This window comes from Indicator indicator, chromosome 7, assembly GCF_027791375.1.
Source record: "Indicator indicator isolate 239-I01 chromosome 7, UM_Iind_1.1, whole genome shotgun sequence".
Lineage (NCBI taxonomy): Eukaryota > Metazoa > Chordata > Aves > Piciformes > Indicatoridae > Indicator > Indicator indicator.
In genome coordinates this window covers 30,565,541-30,586,152 of record NC_072016.1, presented here as the reverse complement: position 1 = coordinate 30,586,152, position 20,612 = coordinate 30,565,541, and the positions used below count along the sequence as shown (strand labels likewise).

Sequence of the window (20,612 nt, the reverse complement as noted above, 5' to 3'; positions counted from 1 at the left end):
ATGGAAAACCACAGTTTTGACTTGGTAGATACCAGAGAGCCCTGTCTTTACCCAGACTAATCCCTTTAGTTGTTATCTTTGCTAACAGTTAAAAGACAATGTATTCTTCACACAATGTATTCTTCTTAAAGTGTGGTTGCACTACACGCTTCTGTTTTCATCTCTGCTAACACTTGGATGACATTAATCCAAATGTAATGGTGGCCTACATTGCTTCAGTTTAGACATGACTATGACAGCAGAAGTGGTATTTGTTAGTCCTTTCTCCTGCATTCTGTCTACATCAGCCCCTCCTTCCTTTAGTGCTTCAACCTTTGCCAGCCTTGCACACACTCACAAGAGCTGTTGTTTTATTTGCAGAAAGCCATATTCTTGAGGATGTAAACAAGTGCATCATTGCCCTGAGAGAGCAAAGCGCAGATGATTTAGATCGTGCAGCAGGCGCAATCCGAGGCCGTGCTTCAAGAGTGGCTCATATTGTCTCGGGTGAGATGGACAATTATGAGCCAGGGGCTTATACTGAAGGAGTGATGAAGAATGTCCAGTATTTGACCAAGAATGGTAAGTCTGATTTTTAAGCTATATTCTCTCTTTAGTGGTATAAACTTCACTTTATATGCCACAGTTCAAGTGATTCCTGCATTTCTCTTACCTAACTCACCAGTTATGCACTAGTGATTCACCATATGGTCTCTAATCTCCCTGGGCATGTTATCCAGTTACGATAACACCATGCAGTTCAATGTTTTTTAAGTTATGGAAGACTTTTATTGGAGTTCTTAGATAAAGTAGCAATGTTTGGAGACTTGTAACTGATGAGGCAGCAGCTTTCCACTTGGGCACACTGGCCTCACCACATCTGTTCTAAGCAGATGAAAGACAAACTCAGAGAATCAGGTTCATGGCTTGTGCATGCTACAACTTCAAGGGCTGTTGAGCAGTGGTTAAATACCCCTGAATGGCTTCGATTTTGCAAGGCAATTTTCTTACTTCATAAGATGGTTAATAGTGTCCATTTACCTTTTCCTAATACTCAAAAAGGAACCCTGTGTTGGCATGTCCCTATACTGACTGCAGGAATGCAACTGTGCTATTCTATAAATGTTTTCTGTTGTTTATAGCAGTTGTTTATGTAACAGGATTCTCTGGCCTTTCATAGTCTATACTTAATACAATTATCAATGGAGCTCCCAGGACTTCTATGTATTCAGTGGTTGCAAATCTAATAGTTGGGCAGTGAAAAAATTGCTATTAAGAAACTTTCTGGCAAGTCTGAAAAATTCTCTAATACAGGATTCACCTTCATGAACTCAGAAGTCTAAATCCTAGCTGTCAGTCTAAACAAATTTCTACTGTCTTATATTTGACTGATATTTACTTTATTTTACTGAGAGAAAAGAGAAGAATTTTGTTTCAGCTTTCTTAATCAGTTCAAATATGGCCATGACAGAACTGTCTTTATGTGAACAAGAGTAAACTCACATGGCGATGAAGTGGCATAACAGACATAACAGTGAAAAGAGTTTAAATAACTTGCCTGGATTTATCTTCTTTTCTGACATTTTGATGAAAAAATCTGAGAACTTTCAACATTACTTCCATTACTTATTTTCTTTTTTTTTTTTCATAACTTCTGCAAGTACTGTGACAAGTGCCACGGGAAACAGCACTCACAGGAAGACATAGTTTGATTCCCATGTAAAAGCGGAGCCCTTCTTTTTTTTGAAAATGTGTTTAAACACATTAGGAGTTGACACTGATTTCTGTTCTGTTGCCTTGCTTTGACAGTAATATATAATGTACCTAAATCTGTCTACCTAGAAAAGACAGGAAGATATAAAACTGGTTTTGGTTGGAATGTTTGCCAGTATCAAGGGACATAAAGCATGGCATCATATCAAATGTTTTTGCAGTACTTCAAACCTAAGAATCCACTGTCTTTACATAATTCAACAGGAGTGGAAAAAAGAAACATACACTTTTCATTCCTGTCTGTGTTTATGTGATTTGCAATGACCAGACGTCAAATCATGCAAACATTTTTGGCTGCTTCATCATTTTGTTTCTCAAGCAGAGAACTGTTTTTATGCTGCCATTTGTTCCCAAGTTAGCTTACATGAGTAACCCCTGGCAGTGAAGTGCATCCCTTATGCCCAGTGAAAGGGTAATGTGCTACTGAAGAGAAATTCCAGCAAACACATCATAGAGTTAGTGAAAATAGAGTTACAGAAATTGCAGAGAAATAAAACAAAAAAAGAGAGAGAGAACAGAAGCCAGAAATGGGAAGGATACAAATAGGAGATAAAGGAATGGAGAAATCAGGCATAAAGAAAAAGAGATATCTTTGCTGTTAAAAGAGAAGCTGAGGTTAAATTGTAGCATGTATGTTGAAGTAGTTAATGATAAGAGAGGTAAATTCTCTGTGTTATAGTATGTTCAAGAGAAGAGCATAAGATGAAATGCCGCCTCTTCAGCTGGAAGACATCAGACATATCTGAGATGGTAAAGTGAGCTATTCAACAATAATACCATAATACTGCTGTACAATGAGTATTAAAAACTGTTGCTTAATTTCTTAGCTCAGGTCGTGTAGTCCTTTTTAGATGGAAGCTCCTGACAGCCAAGGGGATTTCTGCAGCATGATGAGATGAAGTAACATGAGATGAACATAACTCCTTTCTCAGGGTTACATTATGCCACTTCTCCATTTTACTGCTTCCCTTTGCTCCAACAAGAGGATAAACCTTCAGCAAACTGAGAACAAGGCTTTGTAAGGGCCCCATTTACATTGCAGTCTCAAGTTCTTAAAAGTTAGAGAATAACAGAACTGAAATTGTGTTTGCAGCCTTGACTCATGCTCTGTGTATACACTGTGACATTGTATTATGTGGTCATGCATAATTCTGTTACAAAACACTGACATGCTTTGTGTCATGGGATGAAACTATACTTTAGACATATGTTAGGGTCCCATAATAGAGGAGACTGCTGTCCATAGGGTCAGTTTGAAAAGCATGAAGCAGAAGACTGCAGGAAGGGAGTATATGATCTGGTAGGATAGTTACAACTGAAATTGGTGATACTAAAGGTATTTTCCAAGCTAAAAGATTATGTGCTGCCAGTACAGAGATCTTCTGTGATAGTAAGTTCATGAGGCTACAGCTAATCGTGAAGTGCAGGAGTTATTCCCAGTACCTGGTCTGAGTAAGTACCATTCTGACTGTGTCTTGATTGTACATCACAATCAGATGGAAACAGAGCATGTCCCATCTTGTTCTCAGGTTTCTGTGGGAAGGCATGTGGGTATGTGGGTAGGAAAGAGAGCTGCAAAGCATTGTGGCCAAATCCCTACTCCAGATGACTGGAAGGCAGCACTGAGAATCATGCCATGGAAACGCGTGCCTCGGGATCTGTGTAAAACCTTTATGAACCAATGGAGAAAAGTGTTTCTAATTATGTGGTCAGTGCAGGCAATTGTTTAAAACAGCATTTCCTATCTTGATTTTACAAGAGCAAGGGCAGTAGAGCTTCAGGCTGTGTTCTGGTGTGGTTAAGACTAAAAATGTTACTACTGGTACCTCTGTCATTTGTACTGTGTGGCACTGTTGATCAAAATACACAGCTCCTTGCACTCGAATAGGGTTAATGTGCTGTAGCATGGAAGCAAAATGAAACCTTTAGAAACACTGTCTAGAAAATCCTAAGGAATTTGCACTTCAGAACTAAAAGAAAACCATGTACTGTGTTTTTAAACATTGAAGTATATTCTTATTTTACTGCCTGCCAGAATCTGCAGCAGTTAAATTTAAGTAAACAATTTATATTATGGCATATATCTGTTGATACAGTAAAAAGCCTGTAGTCATGGTAAATTTTGTCTGCTGCTTTTGCTTTCATGTCTAAATATAATAACATATATTTGTGTGTACTCACATATATGAATCCTCTGTTTACATCTAATGAACATGGAAAAAAGCAAGGAAAAATGCTGGAGACAAAGTTGGCAAGTGTTTTAAGTGTTTTAAGGAACTAGTGGAAGTGTCTTTCTCTGAATCACTGGAGTTTTGAGTCCATGAAAGTGCTAATTAAAGTACAGTAAGGCAAGGTCCACTGCTTCTTACAACCAGAATTATGAAATATTTTGTAATCCACATAGGGATAGTAATGAAGTTGATCAGAATGAAAACCAAGTGAAGACAGTTATCTGATACAAGCTTCCTTACATCTTCTCCTTTTTATTTAGCTTTTCCATTTCTTACACGCTGATGTGCACAAGCTTAACAGCTTTGCATTTTCCTGGAGACTTCACTTGCCTTTTTCAAATGCAGTTTGCAGGCTTATTGCAACAGCTTGTGCAAAATGACCAACAGTTTCCTTTGTCCTCTGAGCCTTTTGCGTAGGGATTGTCTCTTTTCTCTCTCACCCAAAAGACGCCCACCAAGGAGGAAACATAAGAAGACCTTATGGTCTGTTTTCTCCTACCCACTCTGACATTTGGTACTTTGTCTTCTTTGCTCTGCCATCTACATCAAAATAGGGAGAGAGAAGTACCTTCAGAGACTTCACTAACTTATCCTGAGGCCTTGAGCAGCCGAATCTGGTTGAGCAGTGCCCCTGCCCATGGCAGGGAGGTTGGAGTAGATGATCTCTGAGGTCCCTTCCAACCTAAGCCATTCTATGATTCTATGATACTAAGATACATACTCAGATTAGATAGCATGAACTAGTCGTTGAAGCTTTGTACCACTTCTTGCAGCATAAAAGATACTGATATGACTAGCTTTACGCTAGTTGATGTATTTGGAGGTAGAGAAAATTAGGTGGGTGAATTTCACTTATTCTGTGGTGCATGCAAAAAAAAAAAAGAAAGAAAAATCATTAATTTCAAAGGACAAGGATTTTTAATGAAAAAACACTTTCCACTTATCATTCATCACCCTCCAAATGAGAATTAAAGTTAATAATTGCTATTTGAGTCTGTTTAGTATTCAGAAGGTTTTACCTTTGCTTGTGAAGGCCAGAGACTGCAAAAGCAGAGTGTCTTTTCACTGTAAAATCCTTAAAATAAATTTAAAAAATCCCCAGAACATCATAGAAAAACTGAAGTGAGACTCGCCTCTGCAAGCTTATGGAATTGCTGAACTTAAGAAATTGTAAGAAACTATTCAACAAAGAAGTATTTTCAGAGCTAAGAGAAAACTGAAATTGACTAACAAAAATGCTGAGGGTATTTGCAGGACTTAGCCTAAAACATTTTTTTTTGTTTATAATTACATAATGATTGTAAGGCTGTAACTTAAGCAATAACATCTCATTCTTGTGGCTTTTACTCAGCTGCAAAGTCAATAACCTTAATTTGGTTAAGTCTGCAGCTAGCTTTTCTTTCCCTTAAAGCTCTCTTCCAATTCTTCAGTGAAACTATGTTAAAAATGTTAGCTTTAAAAACTGTGAGATTTGCTTCAGGTGTGAAGAATGTTGAGAAAAATAGGAAGAAATGTCATCACTTTTTTTTTGCATGGGTTCCAGATGATAAAAAAAAATTACTCTGAACCTAATGCCATTTTTTTCTGCCAAGCTTTTTTTTTTTAAATAATTTTCTGTAGCTCAAAGAATAGCACTCCTTCACTCTTAATAACAGTAATTGTAAACACCATGTGGGAGGTAAGATGCCTTTACACATTTGCTTGCTTTAAAATGCTCTTTCAGTTAGTGATCGTCCAGGGTGGTGGGCAGAAACTCTTCTCCAGTGCACTGTTCCCACAGTCTTTGTTTTGTAAAAGCTTCAAAGTGCCTGTCCAGACTGCCTGTGTCCTTCGACACAGTCTCCAGAAACCTTTCCTCCTTATCAAGACAGAAGTTAGTAAAGGTAGCATTAAAAAAAAAAAGTATTAAAATAAAATAAATTTGTGGGTTTTGCTAAGTGAATAATTTACAGTCTTCCTGTTAGTTGGTGGGGGTTTTTGTTTTTTTGGTTGTTAGATCATTTTCCTGGATTTATTTCTGTTACTAGCGTGGATTTGGCATGCATGCTCTTGCTCCAGCTAGTTACATGTGAAGAGGGGAGAGAGTCTTTGGTTTTTGAATTTCCACTAGGCTTTAATAAAATAATTGGTTTATTTATACAGGAATAATTGGTTATTCCTGTAGGGCAAGTGAGAATGAGGATGTGGTGAGTGATTGGTGTTTCCCTTCCGTCAGTATAATAAATCTGCATCTGTGTGTGTTCCAGGACACAATTTTGGTTTATTTTTTTCATTTGTTTGGTTATTTGGGGGGGAGGAGAGGAAGGGGAGTGTGTGTATTTGAGGTTTTTGTTTGTTTGTTGGGTTTATTGTTTTTTTGGTTGGTTGGGTTTTTTGTTGTCTTGTTGGTTGGTTGGGGTTTTTTTAGAATTGCCCTTCTGCATTCATCATATGTGACACTTCATGATAAATCTGCCCTGCTTCTCCTCACCTTAGGCTAGTTTAAAAAATGACTTATCACTTTTCAATGTGTATGTAACCTTTATCTATCTCTTTTAATACATTTTTCTTCTTTAGATATTAAGAATCGCTGTCCTGGTCTTGCTCACTGGAGTCCATTTACAGTGACAGTCTTCCTTAATTCAATAACAAAATGAGTGAACTAGTACTGCTCTTTGCACAACGTATTTTGAACTGAAGCAGATCCTCTAATTTGAACCATTTTTATCTGTGTGCCCATATCAAAACAATTACCTTAATTTCACCTGTAACTTTCTTGCACAGGGTCTTAAGTGCCTTCAACTCTGTAACGTTAGGGATCTTTCATTTACAGTTCTGTAGTCTGCCTTTCATTTCCAGCTCTGCAGCCTTCTCAGTGATTTTGAATGTCTTTTCCATAGCCTCTGTGGCAGTGGTTTTTCCATTACTGTTGTCATAAAGCTTTTCTTGTGGTCTTGCACCTGTAAACCCTGACATTGCTGTCATATGATAAGTATGCTGTAACCTCCTGTGTCTCAGACATCAGTTTAACAATTATTTCTGTGGCCATTAAACATTCAAAGAATCCTCTTGTCCTGTTGTCTTTTAGAACAGCATAGTGCATTTGGAGATGACGTCTGCATTGCAGCAGTCAAAGTTTTTATCTGTTTCAAAAAAACTTCGAAATAGGAACATTTTAGTTCTTAGCCTAGCAGCTTTGTTTTTTTTTTTCTCGTGCATCTTGGAGCCAGTTAGACATACCTACTCTATTTTTTTTTTTTTTACTACAAACTTAAAATGTTTTTAGTTCTTCTATAACCATTTGGGTTTGTAATATTTATATTCCAGAACATGATCTGTGTCCTAAGTAGGACTGTGTACTTTATTTTCCTGTATTTTTATTTCATTTTATTTCACAAATCAGTGGTTCTTAAGAGTTAATTCTGTATTCCATAGATTATGAGCACTTTAACTCTTCAGGATGAATCCAGTCTCATTAAAGATATCCTTACACATGAAGAATTGTCTAAAGTTTTTCAGCTTTAGATCCCTCTAGGTTTTTCTTAGCTATTATTTGTTGTAGTTTTCTAACCTGACTGCAAAAAGCTTTTCATGGTTTTCATTTTTGTGTGGAATATATTTTTTTAGTGTTGTATAATAAAATTCATAGTTGTCATAATATGCTATGTCATAATCATAAAATTACATGGTCTGTCCCCAATAATATTTCCAGACATATACAGCTAATCATTCTCTGCTCTGCTTAAAATTTTCCATGTTTCACACACCTTCCTTTCTGCCAAAAATGCCCTTGGCTCTCTGTGGTTCCATCCTTAGTAACTATGAACTGCTAGTTTTGTAAATGATGCAACAGATTATAGAATCATGGAATGGCTTAGGTTGGAAGGGACCTTAGAGATCAACTACTCCAACCTCCCTGCCATGGGCAGGGACACCTCCCAGCTAGACTCGGCTGCCCAGGGCCTCATCCAACCTGGCCTTGAACACTCCCAGGGAGGAGGCATACACAGCCTCCCTGGGCAGCCTATTCCAGAGACTCACCAGCATGGTACCCTTGTACTGAAGAATTTATTTCTAAGATCCACCGTAAATCTGCTCTCTTTCAGTTTAAAACCATTCTCCTTTGTGCTACTGATAGACACCCTTATGAAAAGTCCCTCCTGTAGCCCCTTTCAGGTACTGGAAGGCAGCTCTAAAGTCACAGGCACCACACACCCCACCCCACCTCCATCCTGAGTCTTCTGTAGGCTGAACAAACCCAGCTCTCAACCTGTTCTCATAGTAGAGGTGTTCCAGTTGATGGGGAGAGTGTGTGCATAACTCAGTAGCATTTATGTATGCTTGTGTGTGCATGTATGGATTATAAATTTATTAACATAGTAAAATTGAGTCTTGCTGAAATTATAAATGATATCTTGTGGTTACTTTGTTCACCTCAGATCTCCGTAAATGTCTCAGCACTACTGTTCATGGCAGTATTTGGAGAAATGCCATTAAATTCATTGCATGCTGAATAAATATTTCTGTAAATAGCATTTCTTGCTTTCTGGGGATCAGATTCTGGTTTTCTCATCACTTCCAACACCTTAGAAGGTCATCTCTGAAGCAAGTTTTGTGGGTGTTGTTTTGACTCAAAGTTAATGAGGACACTAGATCATCTCCTCCCTTAACCCGGTGCTATGAAACAGATGGAACTAAAACAGTTTTGGAATGATTCAGTATATAGCAGACAAAATGTCAGTAATACATCCATCAGTTTTTAAATAGTCATCATGGAGTTTCGTGCAGGAATATACAACTGTCCATAACTCATACTCCTCTATGATTGCTGTCAGGAATTAAAAATGAAAAGGTGGGCTGCTTCAGTCAGCAGATTAGAAGGTGTGTACCTTGGGCATTTTGCAAAAAAATCATTACCAAAATTTTCATTCTACCAAAGAAATGTAAAGCAGCAGGCATGCTTCTCTCATGGAGTATTCATGACAGCTTGACAGCTAGGTTAGAGAGGCAAAAGTTTAACACCCCTCATCAACAATGATGTTTGGGAGAACCCATAAATGTTTCAACAGCTTATTTTGCTTGATTTGATTTGGTTTTGATCTGGAGCAACTTATGCTTTTTCCTGACTCGATGCTGCAAGTTAGCATTCCCAGGAACTTTACTTTTGGTGCTGAGGGATGCTTAAACTAGTTTCCTGAAACTGACTTTTAGGTTTAAAGCCAGAATTCTATAGTGATCTGTTGTAGAAGATGGCTGCAAGTAATACATGTGTTTTTATTGTTCTTGGATTTCTTGGGGCCCTTTCATTTGATAAACTTTTTTTTTTTTTTTTCCTTAGGAAGGGGAGGCTAGATTTCAGGAAATAGTGTGAAGCAGACACTAGGCTAGGGATGCAATGAAATTTCTGGCCTTGGAGGTTTTCCAGACTTAGCTAGACAAAACTATGGCTGACCTGATATAGTGTTAGTCTTATTTTTAAGAAGGAAACTGACCCAGAATATATGTAGAAGTCATTTTCAGACTGTGTTTTTCTCAAGTTAGACACCGGCTATATTTGTGTCAGAGTCCTCTTTTCTGGGTAATTAAGTGTTTTAATGTGTTCATTAAAGTGCATTAAGTGTTTTAATGCATTCATACTCAGCAGTAGCAATCTCAATTTCTTAGAGAAGAGTTCCTTCTCTTCCTTAGTAACTTGCTGTTAAAAATGTAGTAGTGTTACTATTTGGAAAGGATTATTAGTGTGAATGGGTTGCAGATACCTCATTCTGAATCTACAGATTTCTCAGAATGCTAAGGCAGGTTTCTTGTACGAAGTGTCATGTATTAAATGGAGGTGAGGCACAGCAACATTGCAAATGGATGCAATCTCTCCTGCTTTGGCAGGGGAGTTGCACCCAGTGATCTCTGGAGGTCCCTTCCAACCTCTAATGTTCTGTGTTACTGTGATATTGACAGGAATTCATACTTTTCCAGAGAGGCAGATACACATTTAAAGTCTAATAGTACTCTCTTTTTCAAAGTGTTTCCTCTAGTGTGTTCTTTTAAAACTATTTGGATTTTTTTTTCTTTTCCAAGACTTAATATTTTCAGCAGACTTAAGATTTTCAGCAGTGCTGCAGATTTATTCTAAATAACATCATAGTTATCTTTTACTCAACTTTTTAACCTGTCTTGCTTATATATTACAAACAAGGCAAGCACCTTTACATAAGAACATCTTTAAGGGTCATGTCTTCATGGAATTAGAAGCAATACTAATTTTACTCATTATAGTTTTATTCAGTTGCTTTGCATCTATATTAAAGTCTGTAATTCTGAGTCTTGGAGGAAAATTATTCTTTCTGTGTTGCATGTTGGAAGAAGTATTTTTGTAATCAGCCTTTTTAACTTATAAACCAGATGAGCAAAAACATTCTTCTGGAACTTCTTCAGCCTTTCCACACTCTTTACATAGAACTGAAAATAACAGGCAATCTAACTGGCAGTCATGTTCTTGTCTGTGAGCAGGCTATTGGAGTTGACCCTGACTCTATGTGCAGAACAGTCAGTACCTGTTATAATTAATCATTCTCACTATTTCTCTAGGTTATTGTACAGAACTTTTTTTACCTAAATAACTTCTTCCTGCTGATAGTACTAGCATTAGACCTAATATCCACAAATGTTGCTAATATAGCTAGTCACTACTTGATTGTGAGGTCTCAGATAAATACACTTTTTAATGTTTCTGGTAGCTGATTGGCTAAGGCAAGATTTCTATTATGGAGGAATTAATGTAATACGAGAAGCGCTTGACAGTATAATGAGTGCCAACAGCCCAGTCTGAAAGCATTCCTGCATGGCCAGAGAAATATGCTTAGATTCAAACATTCATTTGGTGTTCCTTCCTGTGAGCAAGGTGTTGTGCAGTGACTGGGACCAGAATGCAGTGCAAACCTTTCATCTTATAAAAGAAATGTGGTGCTTTGGTGCAGCAATTGGCACATGTCATCCTGACATAAAGGAGTCTAGAACCAAATCCTTGTGCTAATAAGTTCGTTAGAAGTATTATAATGATTAGTAAGCAAAGCCTACAGAAGACTGATGCATGCACCACAGGCTTGTTTCTTTCCAAAAGGATGCAATTTGGTTTTCTGCTCTTTTTCTGTAGATTTATGGCAAAATGTAGAAACAAGGGTTCGTTGTCATTGTGTGAAAAAAAGCTTTCCTGTTTTTAAGAGTGTAACTTATTTCTAATTGCTAGGACTCCCATGCAATAAGCATTGCTCAGTAAAAAATGTCCTACACTGAGTACCTTAGGGTAGATTCTCCTGTGCTCTACAAGCGCTTGGTCCTGTTCAAGTAATTACTTTCAGTTGTTAAGAGCCTTTCATAGGCCACCTTCGAGCTCTGCTCTGTTGTTTTCCTTAAAAGGTAGAAGTAAAAGTAAAGGTAACTGTTTTGGAAGATGTACTACCAGTGCATTTATATAAGGTAACAAATGCTAAATCCTTTTCTGGTTTCTGCTCTCTTTATATTGCTACAGCCATTTAGAATGTTTCCAGAGACCCTGGGAGAGTGTCAAGACTAAGGGTGACACAGAAAACAAGTTGCCCTATGCTATCCTTGTTGAGTCCAGTGGAAGGCTCTGTTTCCCATTTGAGAAGGAGCTGTATTTTTTACCATGTCTTACCTAAACGTAATGTTGCCTAGTTTTCTCCAGCTGTCTGTCTGGAGACTACAGCAGTCTTGAAGATGTTTACTCAGCATGACAAGAGCAGGTCTAGTTTTGTCCTTTTTGAAATGTCTGTATTAACTACAGCATTTTTATTAACCTCCATGACATTTATTGTATCAGCAGAAGTATGTATGTCCATTGATCTGTGCTGAAGGCATTAAGGGAGTGAAGAATATCTACTCTTGCCATGCCTAGGTAGCTCTTAAAGGAATGTGAGTCTGAAACTGTCTATGAATAATAGTCTTCACCCCTGGCTGTCTGTTGAAGCACCGTATGTGCTTCACTTCTCCTCACTGCTTGAGGAGACACCTTGTACTTTAAATTTCTTTTGTATCACTTTCATTTTTTAATCCATGGCAAGCGTTTGGCTCTTGCACTGTGGCACTTTTTCCCCCGTTTCTACTTTAATGTATCAGCCATTCCCCTTCAGTTAGCATGTTCAGAGCACTTGCAGTGAATTACAGATCCCCACTTTCACGGCTGAGACATTTGGACATTGCAGCATGAGATCTGTCCAAATATTACCAGTGTGTCTTGTGTAAGGCTTCCTGTGTCTGTGCTTTCCCTCAACCTCCCTTTGAGGAGCTGGGACAAATAGGCATGGTAGACATGCCAGTATGCTCCTGGTTCTTTGTACATTTTTATTTAATTTTGGAGACAATGTTAATGATCCATTTTTGGGAGTAGGAGCTGCATTTAGCTCTTTGCACTATTGTTCAGGGAAAGGCAGAGTCTTAGCACAAAGTGGCCTTTACACAAGAACATACAGAAAGACTGCACAGGTGAATAGACTCCTACTTACAATGAACATTGCTTTGCTCTACAAAAACAAGTGAGAGCCATGCATCTGACATTCGTAAATGATCTTACAGCAATTTAGTTTCTTCTGGAAAGTCTCTTTCCCAGGATCAATTGCCATGTATCTGTGCACTTCAGTGGATGTAATATTGTCTCATAGGCATAATAGCTGAGATTTGCATTACCTGAAGACCTACCTTAACTGGTTTTCTTTGCTTCCCCTCCCTGCATTTTCCAGAAGCATGTTTGTAAAAAACAATTATAAATTTTACTAAAATCTGTGTACCTTTTGCCATCTAAGTCAGTATGTTTGCGCAGCATAGACTGTGTTTTGGGGGAAATGATAGAATAAGAATATAACTTTGCAAATAAAAATAAAGTTGATTTTCTGTAATTCTTTACTAAGTAGAGCTCAGAGATACTTAGAGACATTTACTAACAGATACTTAGTCTTTCTCCATTGATTTTACTGTTCTAGATAGCTTTCCTCACTACTTCTACATGTTTTAATTGAATTAACAGTTTTCCTGATCCTCTAAATGAAAGCAGTCCTTTGCCACATTGCACCTACTAAAAAAGTTTTAAATTGGAAATTAAATCACATACTAGGTATTGAAAATCAGAGAGTGCTTTGTCTATCCTGACATAAAAGTATTGAAAAATGAGTGTGAGTGGCTCACTATCACAATGATAGCAAGTTACTAGTAACCAAGTTACTAAAAGGGTTAACATCCCTCCAGATTATCCTAGGTTCTTTGGACTGCTAATTCTCTTCCCACTGATTTATAACAGGCTTCTTTTTGTTTCTTTCCAATTACAAGCCATAAGACAAAGTGGTTTGTAATCTCTCTCAAATATTAATTTGTTTTTTACCTCAATAGATAATAGATTTACCTCAATAGATAGGAGATTGTTTATCTGTGTACATACTGTGTGTGCAGCCAAGTAGAAGTAGAGAATTTAAAATGGTAGAGAAACTGTCGGGCTCATACTCAAGAAAGTAAATTAAAAGAGGCTTCTAAGACCCAAAAATTGTAATCTGTCAGATGAAAAGTAACAAACAAAAACAACGCAGAATTATTTTCTTCTTTAAAAAAAAAAAACCTAACCCAAAACCAACGTTGTTTTTTACAGCCGCGATGTTTACGTGAAGAGAGTCAGGTATATTACCGCAGGTATATTTGCAAACAAATCCACCTGACCCTGCAGCCATTTGTTTCATGGAATTCCTTTTTATTGCATGAAGCTGGAATGCTTTGAGAATTCTTCTGAAGATGCTTGGATTGTCTTCAAGGAAAGGCTAAGTTGCACTAAAGAACACTAGGAGTTACAAGCTCAGGGTAATGCTAATGAGTAATTTCTGGGATGTAACAGTACACGTGGAATAAGCAGACTGTCAGTTTGCAGGCAGTATCCCCTTCAGGGATCCTGCAGGAAGGCTGGAGAGGAAGTTTTCATAAGGATGTCTAGCAATAGGAAAATGGGGAATGGTTTTAAGCTAAGAGAGAACAGATTTAGAGTGGATCTTAGGAAGAAGTTCTTCAATACAAGGGTACCAGGCTGCTGAGTCTCTGGAACAGGCTGCCCAGGGAGGCTGTGTATGCCTCCTCCCTGGGAGTGTTCAAGGCCAGGTTGGATGAGGCCCTGGGCAGCCGAGTCCAGCTGGGAGGTGTCCCTGCCCATGGCAGGGAGGTTGGAGTAGTTGATCTTTAAGGTCCTTTCCAACCTAAGCCATTCTGGTATTCTCTGATAAGAGAGTAGGTGACGACACATAGAATCATAGAATCAACCATGTTGGAAGAGACCTCCAAGATCATCCAGTCCAACCTATCACCCAGCCCTATCCAATCAACTAGACCATGGCACTAACTGCCTCATCCAGTCTCCTCTTGAACATCTCCAGGGATGGTGACTCCACCACCTCCCTGGCCAGCCCATTCCAATGGGCAATCACTCTGTGAAGAACTTCCTCCTAATATCCAGCCTATATCTCCCCTGGCACAACTTGAGACTGTGTCCTCTTGTTCTGCTGCTGGTTGCCTGGGAGAAGAGACCACCCCCCACCTGGCTACAACCTCCCTTCAAGTAGCTGTAAACAGCAATGAGGTCACCCCTGAGCCTCCTCTTCTCCAGGCTAAACAACCCCAGCTCCCTCAGCCTCTCCTCATAGGGTTTGTGTTCCAGGCCGCTCACCAGCTTCGTCGCCCTTCTCTGGACACATTTCAGTACCTCAACATCTCTCTTGAATTGAGGGGCTCAGAAGTGGACACAATACTCAAGGTGTGGCGTAACCATGTCAACATTAATGTGTAAAATCTTAGCCAAAACTGGTGTTGTCCTGCACATGGAGTTACAATGTATTCCCTGTTCCAAGATTTCTCTTACTACAACAGTGAATTTCTTGCATGAAGTGAATTCCATCTTTTTTCAGTACTTAAATAACTTTAAATATCTTCTAAATGACCTTTTCAAAGACCAGTCTTTTTAAAAGACTGAAGCAGTTTTACTTACCACAAAATATCCCTTTATAAACGTTGTTAAGAATATTATTACAGCTGCAGATTTAATATGTTTTATCACACTAAACGTAAAATTAAGAAAAATGAGTGTGTAATAGTAGTCATAAGGCCTGTCTGGTTTGGGGTTTTTGCTAATTAACACCACTCTTTAGGTTAATAATGCTCTTTCACCAGAAACAACCAAGTTTCAGAGGTTGTTGGGGTTTTTTTGACTCAGAATTTCTCTTCCCCATCTTTTAGATGAAATGCTGTTCTCTGTTAAATAGTCTTCCTTACATACATTGAAGGATTCCCCCATAGGAAGACCTCCATTTCCTCTGAATGTTTGTTCCAACTTTTCTTGGGTCCTAATCAGGACATTTCCAATTCAGTAGTTTTTGTTCAGCAGCCTTCAGATATTGCCTGATGTGTAAGTTGGCTCCCTGTCCTTGCTTGGCGTAGCTTTGGCCTTGGATATAACAAAGCCAGTGAAGAAGCATTTCGTTAGTAATCTGTGTTAACAAATTCTTATCATAGAAATGGGGGATGCAATTCACAGTTTTTTTTAAACAGCTCTAAATGCAGCTTACATTTGCAGCAGTGATGCATGCCTGCCCCATCTGCCTTGTCCTGCTGCCTTCCTACCAGTACTAGCATGTCACCTATCTGCTATCTGGCCTTCATAGCAAGTTGGACTGCAGTACTGAACAATCTCAAAATTGACTTGGCAACCAAAAACCAGAAGTCTTCAACAGCTTCAATTCACTAGTTTTGAAGTGAGACTTCAAAGGTGACTGAAGGTAAGCCAAAGCCTCTGTGATCTCTTAAGATTCATTTATGAAAAGTAATCATCTGGCTTGTTAGTACTGGTTTGTTTGTGGTGGGGTTTTTGTTTGCTGGTGGGGTTTTTGTTTGCTGGTGGGTTTTGTTTGTTGTGGGTTTTTGTTTGGTTTTGTTTGTTTGGGTTTTTTTGTGGGGTTAGGATATTTATTAATCTTAGCTTATGTGTTTCACAAGACAGAATTTAGTGCAAATGCCTCTAAATTAAGCCTAGTGACTTCAGTTAAAGAAGGTCATACTGTTCTGTGCTGCTAACTGAGTTCAGGAGGAGTGGATGTTTTCGCAGCACATAAAGGCCCTGCAATAGCAGGTGGGAGCTGATGAGATAAGACAGGGCCACATGGTCCATGCTGTCTGCTAAGCAATGCAAAAAAATATTTTAAAAAATGTCTGACTTTCTTTGTCAATATGACCTAGGGGAAAATGTCTTTCTCATGTGATATCTCATGGTCAGTCTGTCCTTGAGCATGGCAGGGAAATGCAGGAGGTAAAGAGCTGTTAAAAAGGTACTTGGGTTATATGATCTCAAAGAATCTTGGGAATTCTGTGATCTGCCTTTAAAACCCCAGACAGAGAAATCCATCTACCCCCACAAAACAAAAAATACCTCTCTGTAGTTTTGTGTTTTTCTGGATATTTGTGCGATGAGGGTATAAAGATCCCTTTAAGTCAACTAGTGAAGTTTTGAACCGTGATGTTTAAGTGTAGATGCTGTCTTAGTTCCCAACTGCAGTGTTATGTGCATTTGCCAGGCTGTGCAAGAACTGTGGAGACTAGGGGTCAAATCTGCTGTCTTAAAGTAACACTTTATGTGTATGTAAATTGTTTTGGTACACATGAAAATAACTATGTTTTTCAGGTAGGAAGTTGCATCACTGTCATGGGTATGTTTAAAAGGAGGATAAATGAGGATATTTTCAAACATACTCCTTAGGTGGTGTAACTCAAGCTCTGCCAGAAGCCCCCTCTATGTTTCAGACGATATGCCTTGGACAGCATGGTTGCCTTAGCTGGTTTTTATTTCATGTATGTGTTAGTTCTTTGTATAACACTTTGAATAGAAATGATACTAAGAATGGCTATAATACTTAGTAATAAAATATAGTGGAATGTACGATGTTTTTACTACTTGAAATGATTAGATACCCCTCCAAAAGAAAATGGTGAATGTTTATTTTTAAATCACAAGAAGTGCGAGCTGTTATTTGGTCTCAAAGAGTGAAAAAAAAAAAAAAGCAGTACTGAATAAAAACTGTGTGGTTGTTAACTAGATTTCTTATTTACCCTGGTGTTACCCTGCATGTAAATGATAACTGTGTTCTTACTCTTTTCACCCATATTTTCCTTATACTTTAGTTTAGCTGAATTCCTGCAACTGGAAAACTATTTAAATCCTCTGAAAGCCATCTATCTATACCCATCACACCAACTTTCATGCTAGGTAATCAGATGATGGGAGAATAATAAAATACTTGAGATACCCATGACTTGCCACAACTCCCTGCTTATACTGCCATAGGAAGACTCAGATGAACTTGATGAAAGATGAAGGACACCTTAAAGATAAGTTCAGTCTAACACAACATACAATTCTAGGATATAGTATCAAAAAAGCATCCTTGAGAGGGTAGAATTCAAGCATTTATTCCTTTGCTACGTGGCTTTCTCAGTGCTAAACACAGTAAAAATTAAACTCAAGTTACACTGATAAGCATAGAGGAAAACGAAAAGTCAAGCAGACTTACCTCACAAGACAAGAAAAAAGGTTATTTTTCTTTCCTGACAGAAGAGTAATTGTTGCTTTGCTGCCTTTTTCCCCCTAAACTTTTCTTTGTTTTGTTTTGTTTCAACTAAACCAATAAATAACAAAATAAAGATCCCAATACAACAGTTCGAAAGAGAAATGTAAGACTGTGGCATTAAGCAGTTTTTAAGGAGTTATTAGTTTAGTTTCTTGTCAACATTATTTTTTTCTAAAAGCTTCTGTATATGTTTATGGTTTTATTTTTATGTTTCACAACTGTTCTTCTGCAAATGCTGTGCTTTTAAATTGTTTCTCTGTGGCACCCTGATATGTGAATAATGGCCTCCAATCTAAAAAGGTTTTTTCATAGGTACAGTTAAGCATAACTATAGAATTATAGAATGACAGAATCATTTCAGTTGGAAAAGCGCTTTAAGATCATGGAGTCCAACCATTCTCAAACTACCAAGTCTGGTGCTGTATTATGCCCCTTAGCACCACATCTCATCTTTGAAATGCCTCCAGGGATGGAGATTCAGCCATTTCCCTGGGCAGCCTATTCCTGTTTTGAGAACTCTTTCAGTGAAGAAATTTCTTCTAACAGATAAGATATACATTTAAACAGTCTTTAGTATTTAAATAGTAGTGGTCAAGGCACATAAACACTTCTCTTTTTTTGAAGGTGATTGTGGTGGGGACAGGAAAAAAGTAATTTCCATATTGAAAGTAAATGGCAGTAATTCCTATGATTCTTTGAGTTCTCATTCATTTTGTACGTGTGAAGTGTTTTCAAAGTCATCCTGTATTAGTATGGGTCATATCCTTCTTATGTTACCTGTGTGGTACTAAAATATGTTACATAGCAATGCAAATTCAATTCTACTGTAGCCCAGACAGTAATATTGGTCTGGAGATTTAAAGCATACAAAAAAAAATCCACAAAATTATTTGTTCTCTTTTTTAATGTCAGTCAATGTTAAAAGACACAATGTGAATACTTACTGAAAGACATTATGTGAATACTTACTGAAAATGAGGTAATTTTTTACTTTGCTGCTCAAAAAGGCTCACCAGAGTTGGGTGGACCTTCTAGGTCTTTGATGAAGAGAAAAGAAGCAAGAAGAGAAGAAAATAGGAGAAAAGATCACTTCAGCCTGCATTCTTCATATCTATACCTTGAGATGAACTACTTCTGCAAGGGTTCATTTCCTTGGTAACATAAAATGCACTCATTTTCCTTGAAGTTACTTTCTCAATAACAGAAGACTGCATTTTTTTGTGCCTTGAACTACAGTACTCCCCAATGAGTTTTGGCGCCACAACTTGCTGTGTGTCTTGGTTGAGAGCGTGATTTTAAGTCTTGCAACAAGTTGAGGTCATTATCAAGACCTGAAACTCTGTTTTTTTTGTGATATTACTGCATAACCAGTGGGTGGGTTTCAAGATTTGTAGTATGGCTGTTCTTTCCCACTTAATGCTTAGTCAGCAGAAAGACAGTGTGCTGAAAGAAGGTATTAGACTTTGGTTGAGATGTGTGATTTGGCAAAGGTCTAGATCGCCCTCATCTCTTCTAATTTGCCTGCCTCTCAGTCTTCTCTTCTCCAGACTAAATAGCCCCAGGGATCTCAGTCTCTTCATAGGGGAGGTGTTCAAGTCCCCCTGGTAGACTTTGGGAAGTTCTCATGGGGCTTTTTCTCCTGTAAGTATCTTAATTCATCAAAAGTCAGTGCCCCTGATTTTATCATCTTCAGGAGGAAAACCTTTTCTTTGGTTGTTCTTGTACACTTTTATTTCTTTTTGTTGTTGAAATTACAGCTCCCTGTGGAAGGTGGAGATTCCCATTCTTCTAACATCCTTCTTCTGTCATTCTAATGAAATTCTTCTGCAGTCGTTGCGTATTTTGGTATTAGAGGTTCAGTTTAGGTACTTAACATCCTGGGAATTTTATTCTGTGTGTCATTAGTTGAAACTTGCTATTCACTCTGAGTATTCTATAATTTTGTATATTGATAAGACAGTTTTTAAGAAGGCTGCTCGTGATTTCATATCTCATACCAAACAGTCATACGGCTCTTTTATTTGAGCACAGAAGATGTCTCTGGCTGGATGACTGCCTAACAAAGAGTCTTCCCCTTTGTTGATAGATCATTGAACTTAAGTTCAATTCATAGCTGCGTTGATCTGCAATCTGCCTGAACCTGTAATCTGTAGATCTGCCATAGAGTGCTTCATTGATATGCACTGTACTTGCATTTCCATTTCAAAGTTGCCTTTGAAAGGTTTTCAGTCTTCATTCTAGTGGTAGCTCTTGAACTTTTTTGCAGTCTATTCACACAGTACAGCGAGTTTCTCATTGAAGGTGAAATTATTTACTAGAGATTCTTTTTCTTGACATAAACACATATATGTACATTCAGCCATCCACCACTTCTGCTCTCTTTTGGCATCCATGAGAACCTGTAGCATTCTAAATTGAGAGGTAGAGCCACACCCTGCTTGTATCATAAGCACAAGGGATAGGACCTGGGGATTGTCCTGCGGAGATGGCAGAGCACCAAACAGTCTTATTTTCAGTGCTTGAGTACAGGAATGGTGAACTAGAAGTAATCTGGGTTTTCATGTTCTATGAAGACAGTTCTTGGGATTTTTTTCCTCTCTGTCAAATAAAAAAACCAGAGGTTTTATTAGGATTTTTGGATTTTTGTTTGTTGGTGTTTTGTTTCTTTGTTTGTTTGTTTTTTTCCCCAGCTAAAAATTAAAAACAAGACATTATTTCTTCAGTTCTAGAAGGTCATATCTGTCCATGTTTGTCACAGCCACTTTGTTAAGACACACTTTAGGTGAGTGTTGCATATGTATGGACCTTCTAGCTCTGGAGACTTGATTTTTCAATACTACACTATCTTGACTGCTGATGAAGTGATGTTAATCACTTTACACAACTTCATTAAAAAAGTACCAGTGGTATGACTCCTGTCTTCCCCTGTTGTCACTGTCCTTCTGCAAAGGTGAAAACCTATTGCTCTGATGATTTTGTTATTAAAAATAACAGG

The 20,612-nt window shown here is 38.1% G+C and overlaps 1 protein-coding gene across 3 annotated transcripts in view; it reads left to right on the top strand.

The window, feature by feature from the left end:
* Nucleotides 1-20,612, top strand: part of CTNNA3 (catenin alpha 3) — a 409,043-nt gene that overhangs the window by 315,430 nt on the left and 73,001 nt on the right. For all 3 annotated transcript variants that reach the window (XM_054382672.1, XM_054382674.1, XM_054382673.1), the window contains one exon: nucleotides 361-561. In XM_054382672.1, the coding sequence (XP_054238647.1) occupies nucleotides 361-561 (201 nt within the window). The remainder of the gene's footprint in view (nucleotides 1-360; nucleotides 562-20,612) is intronic.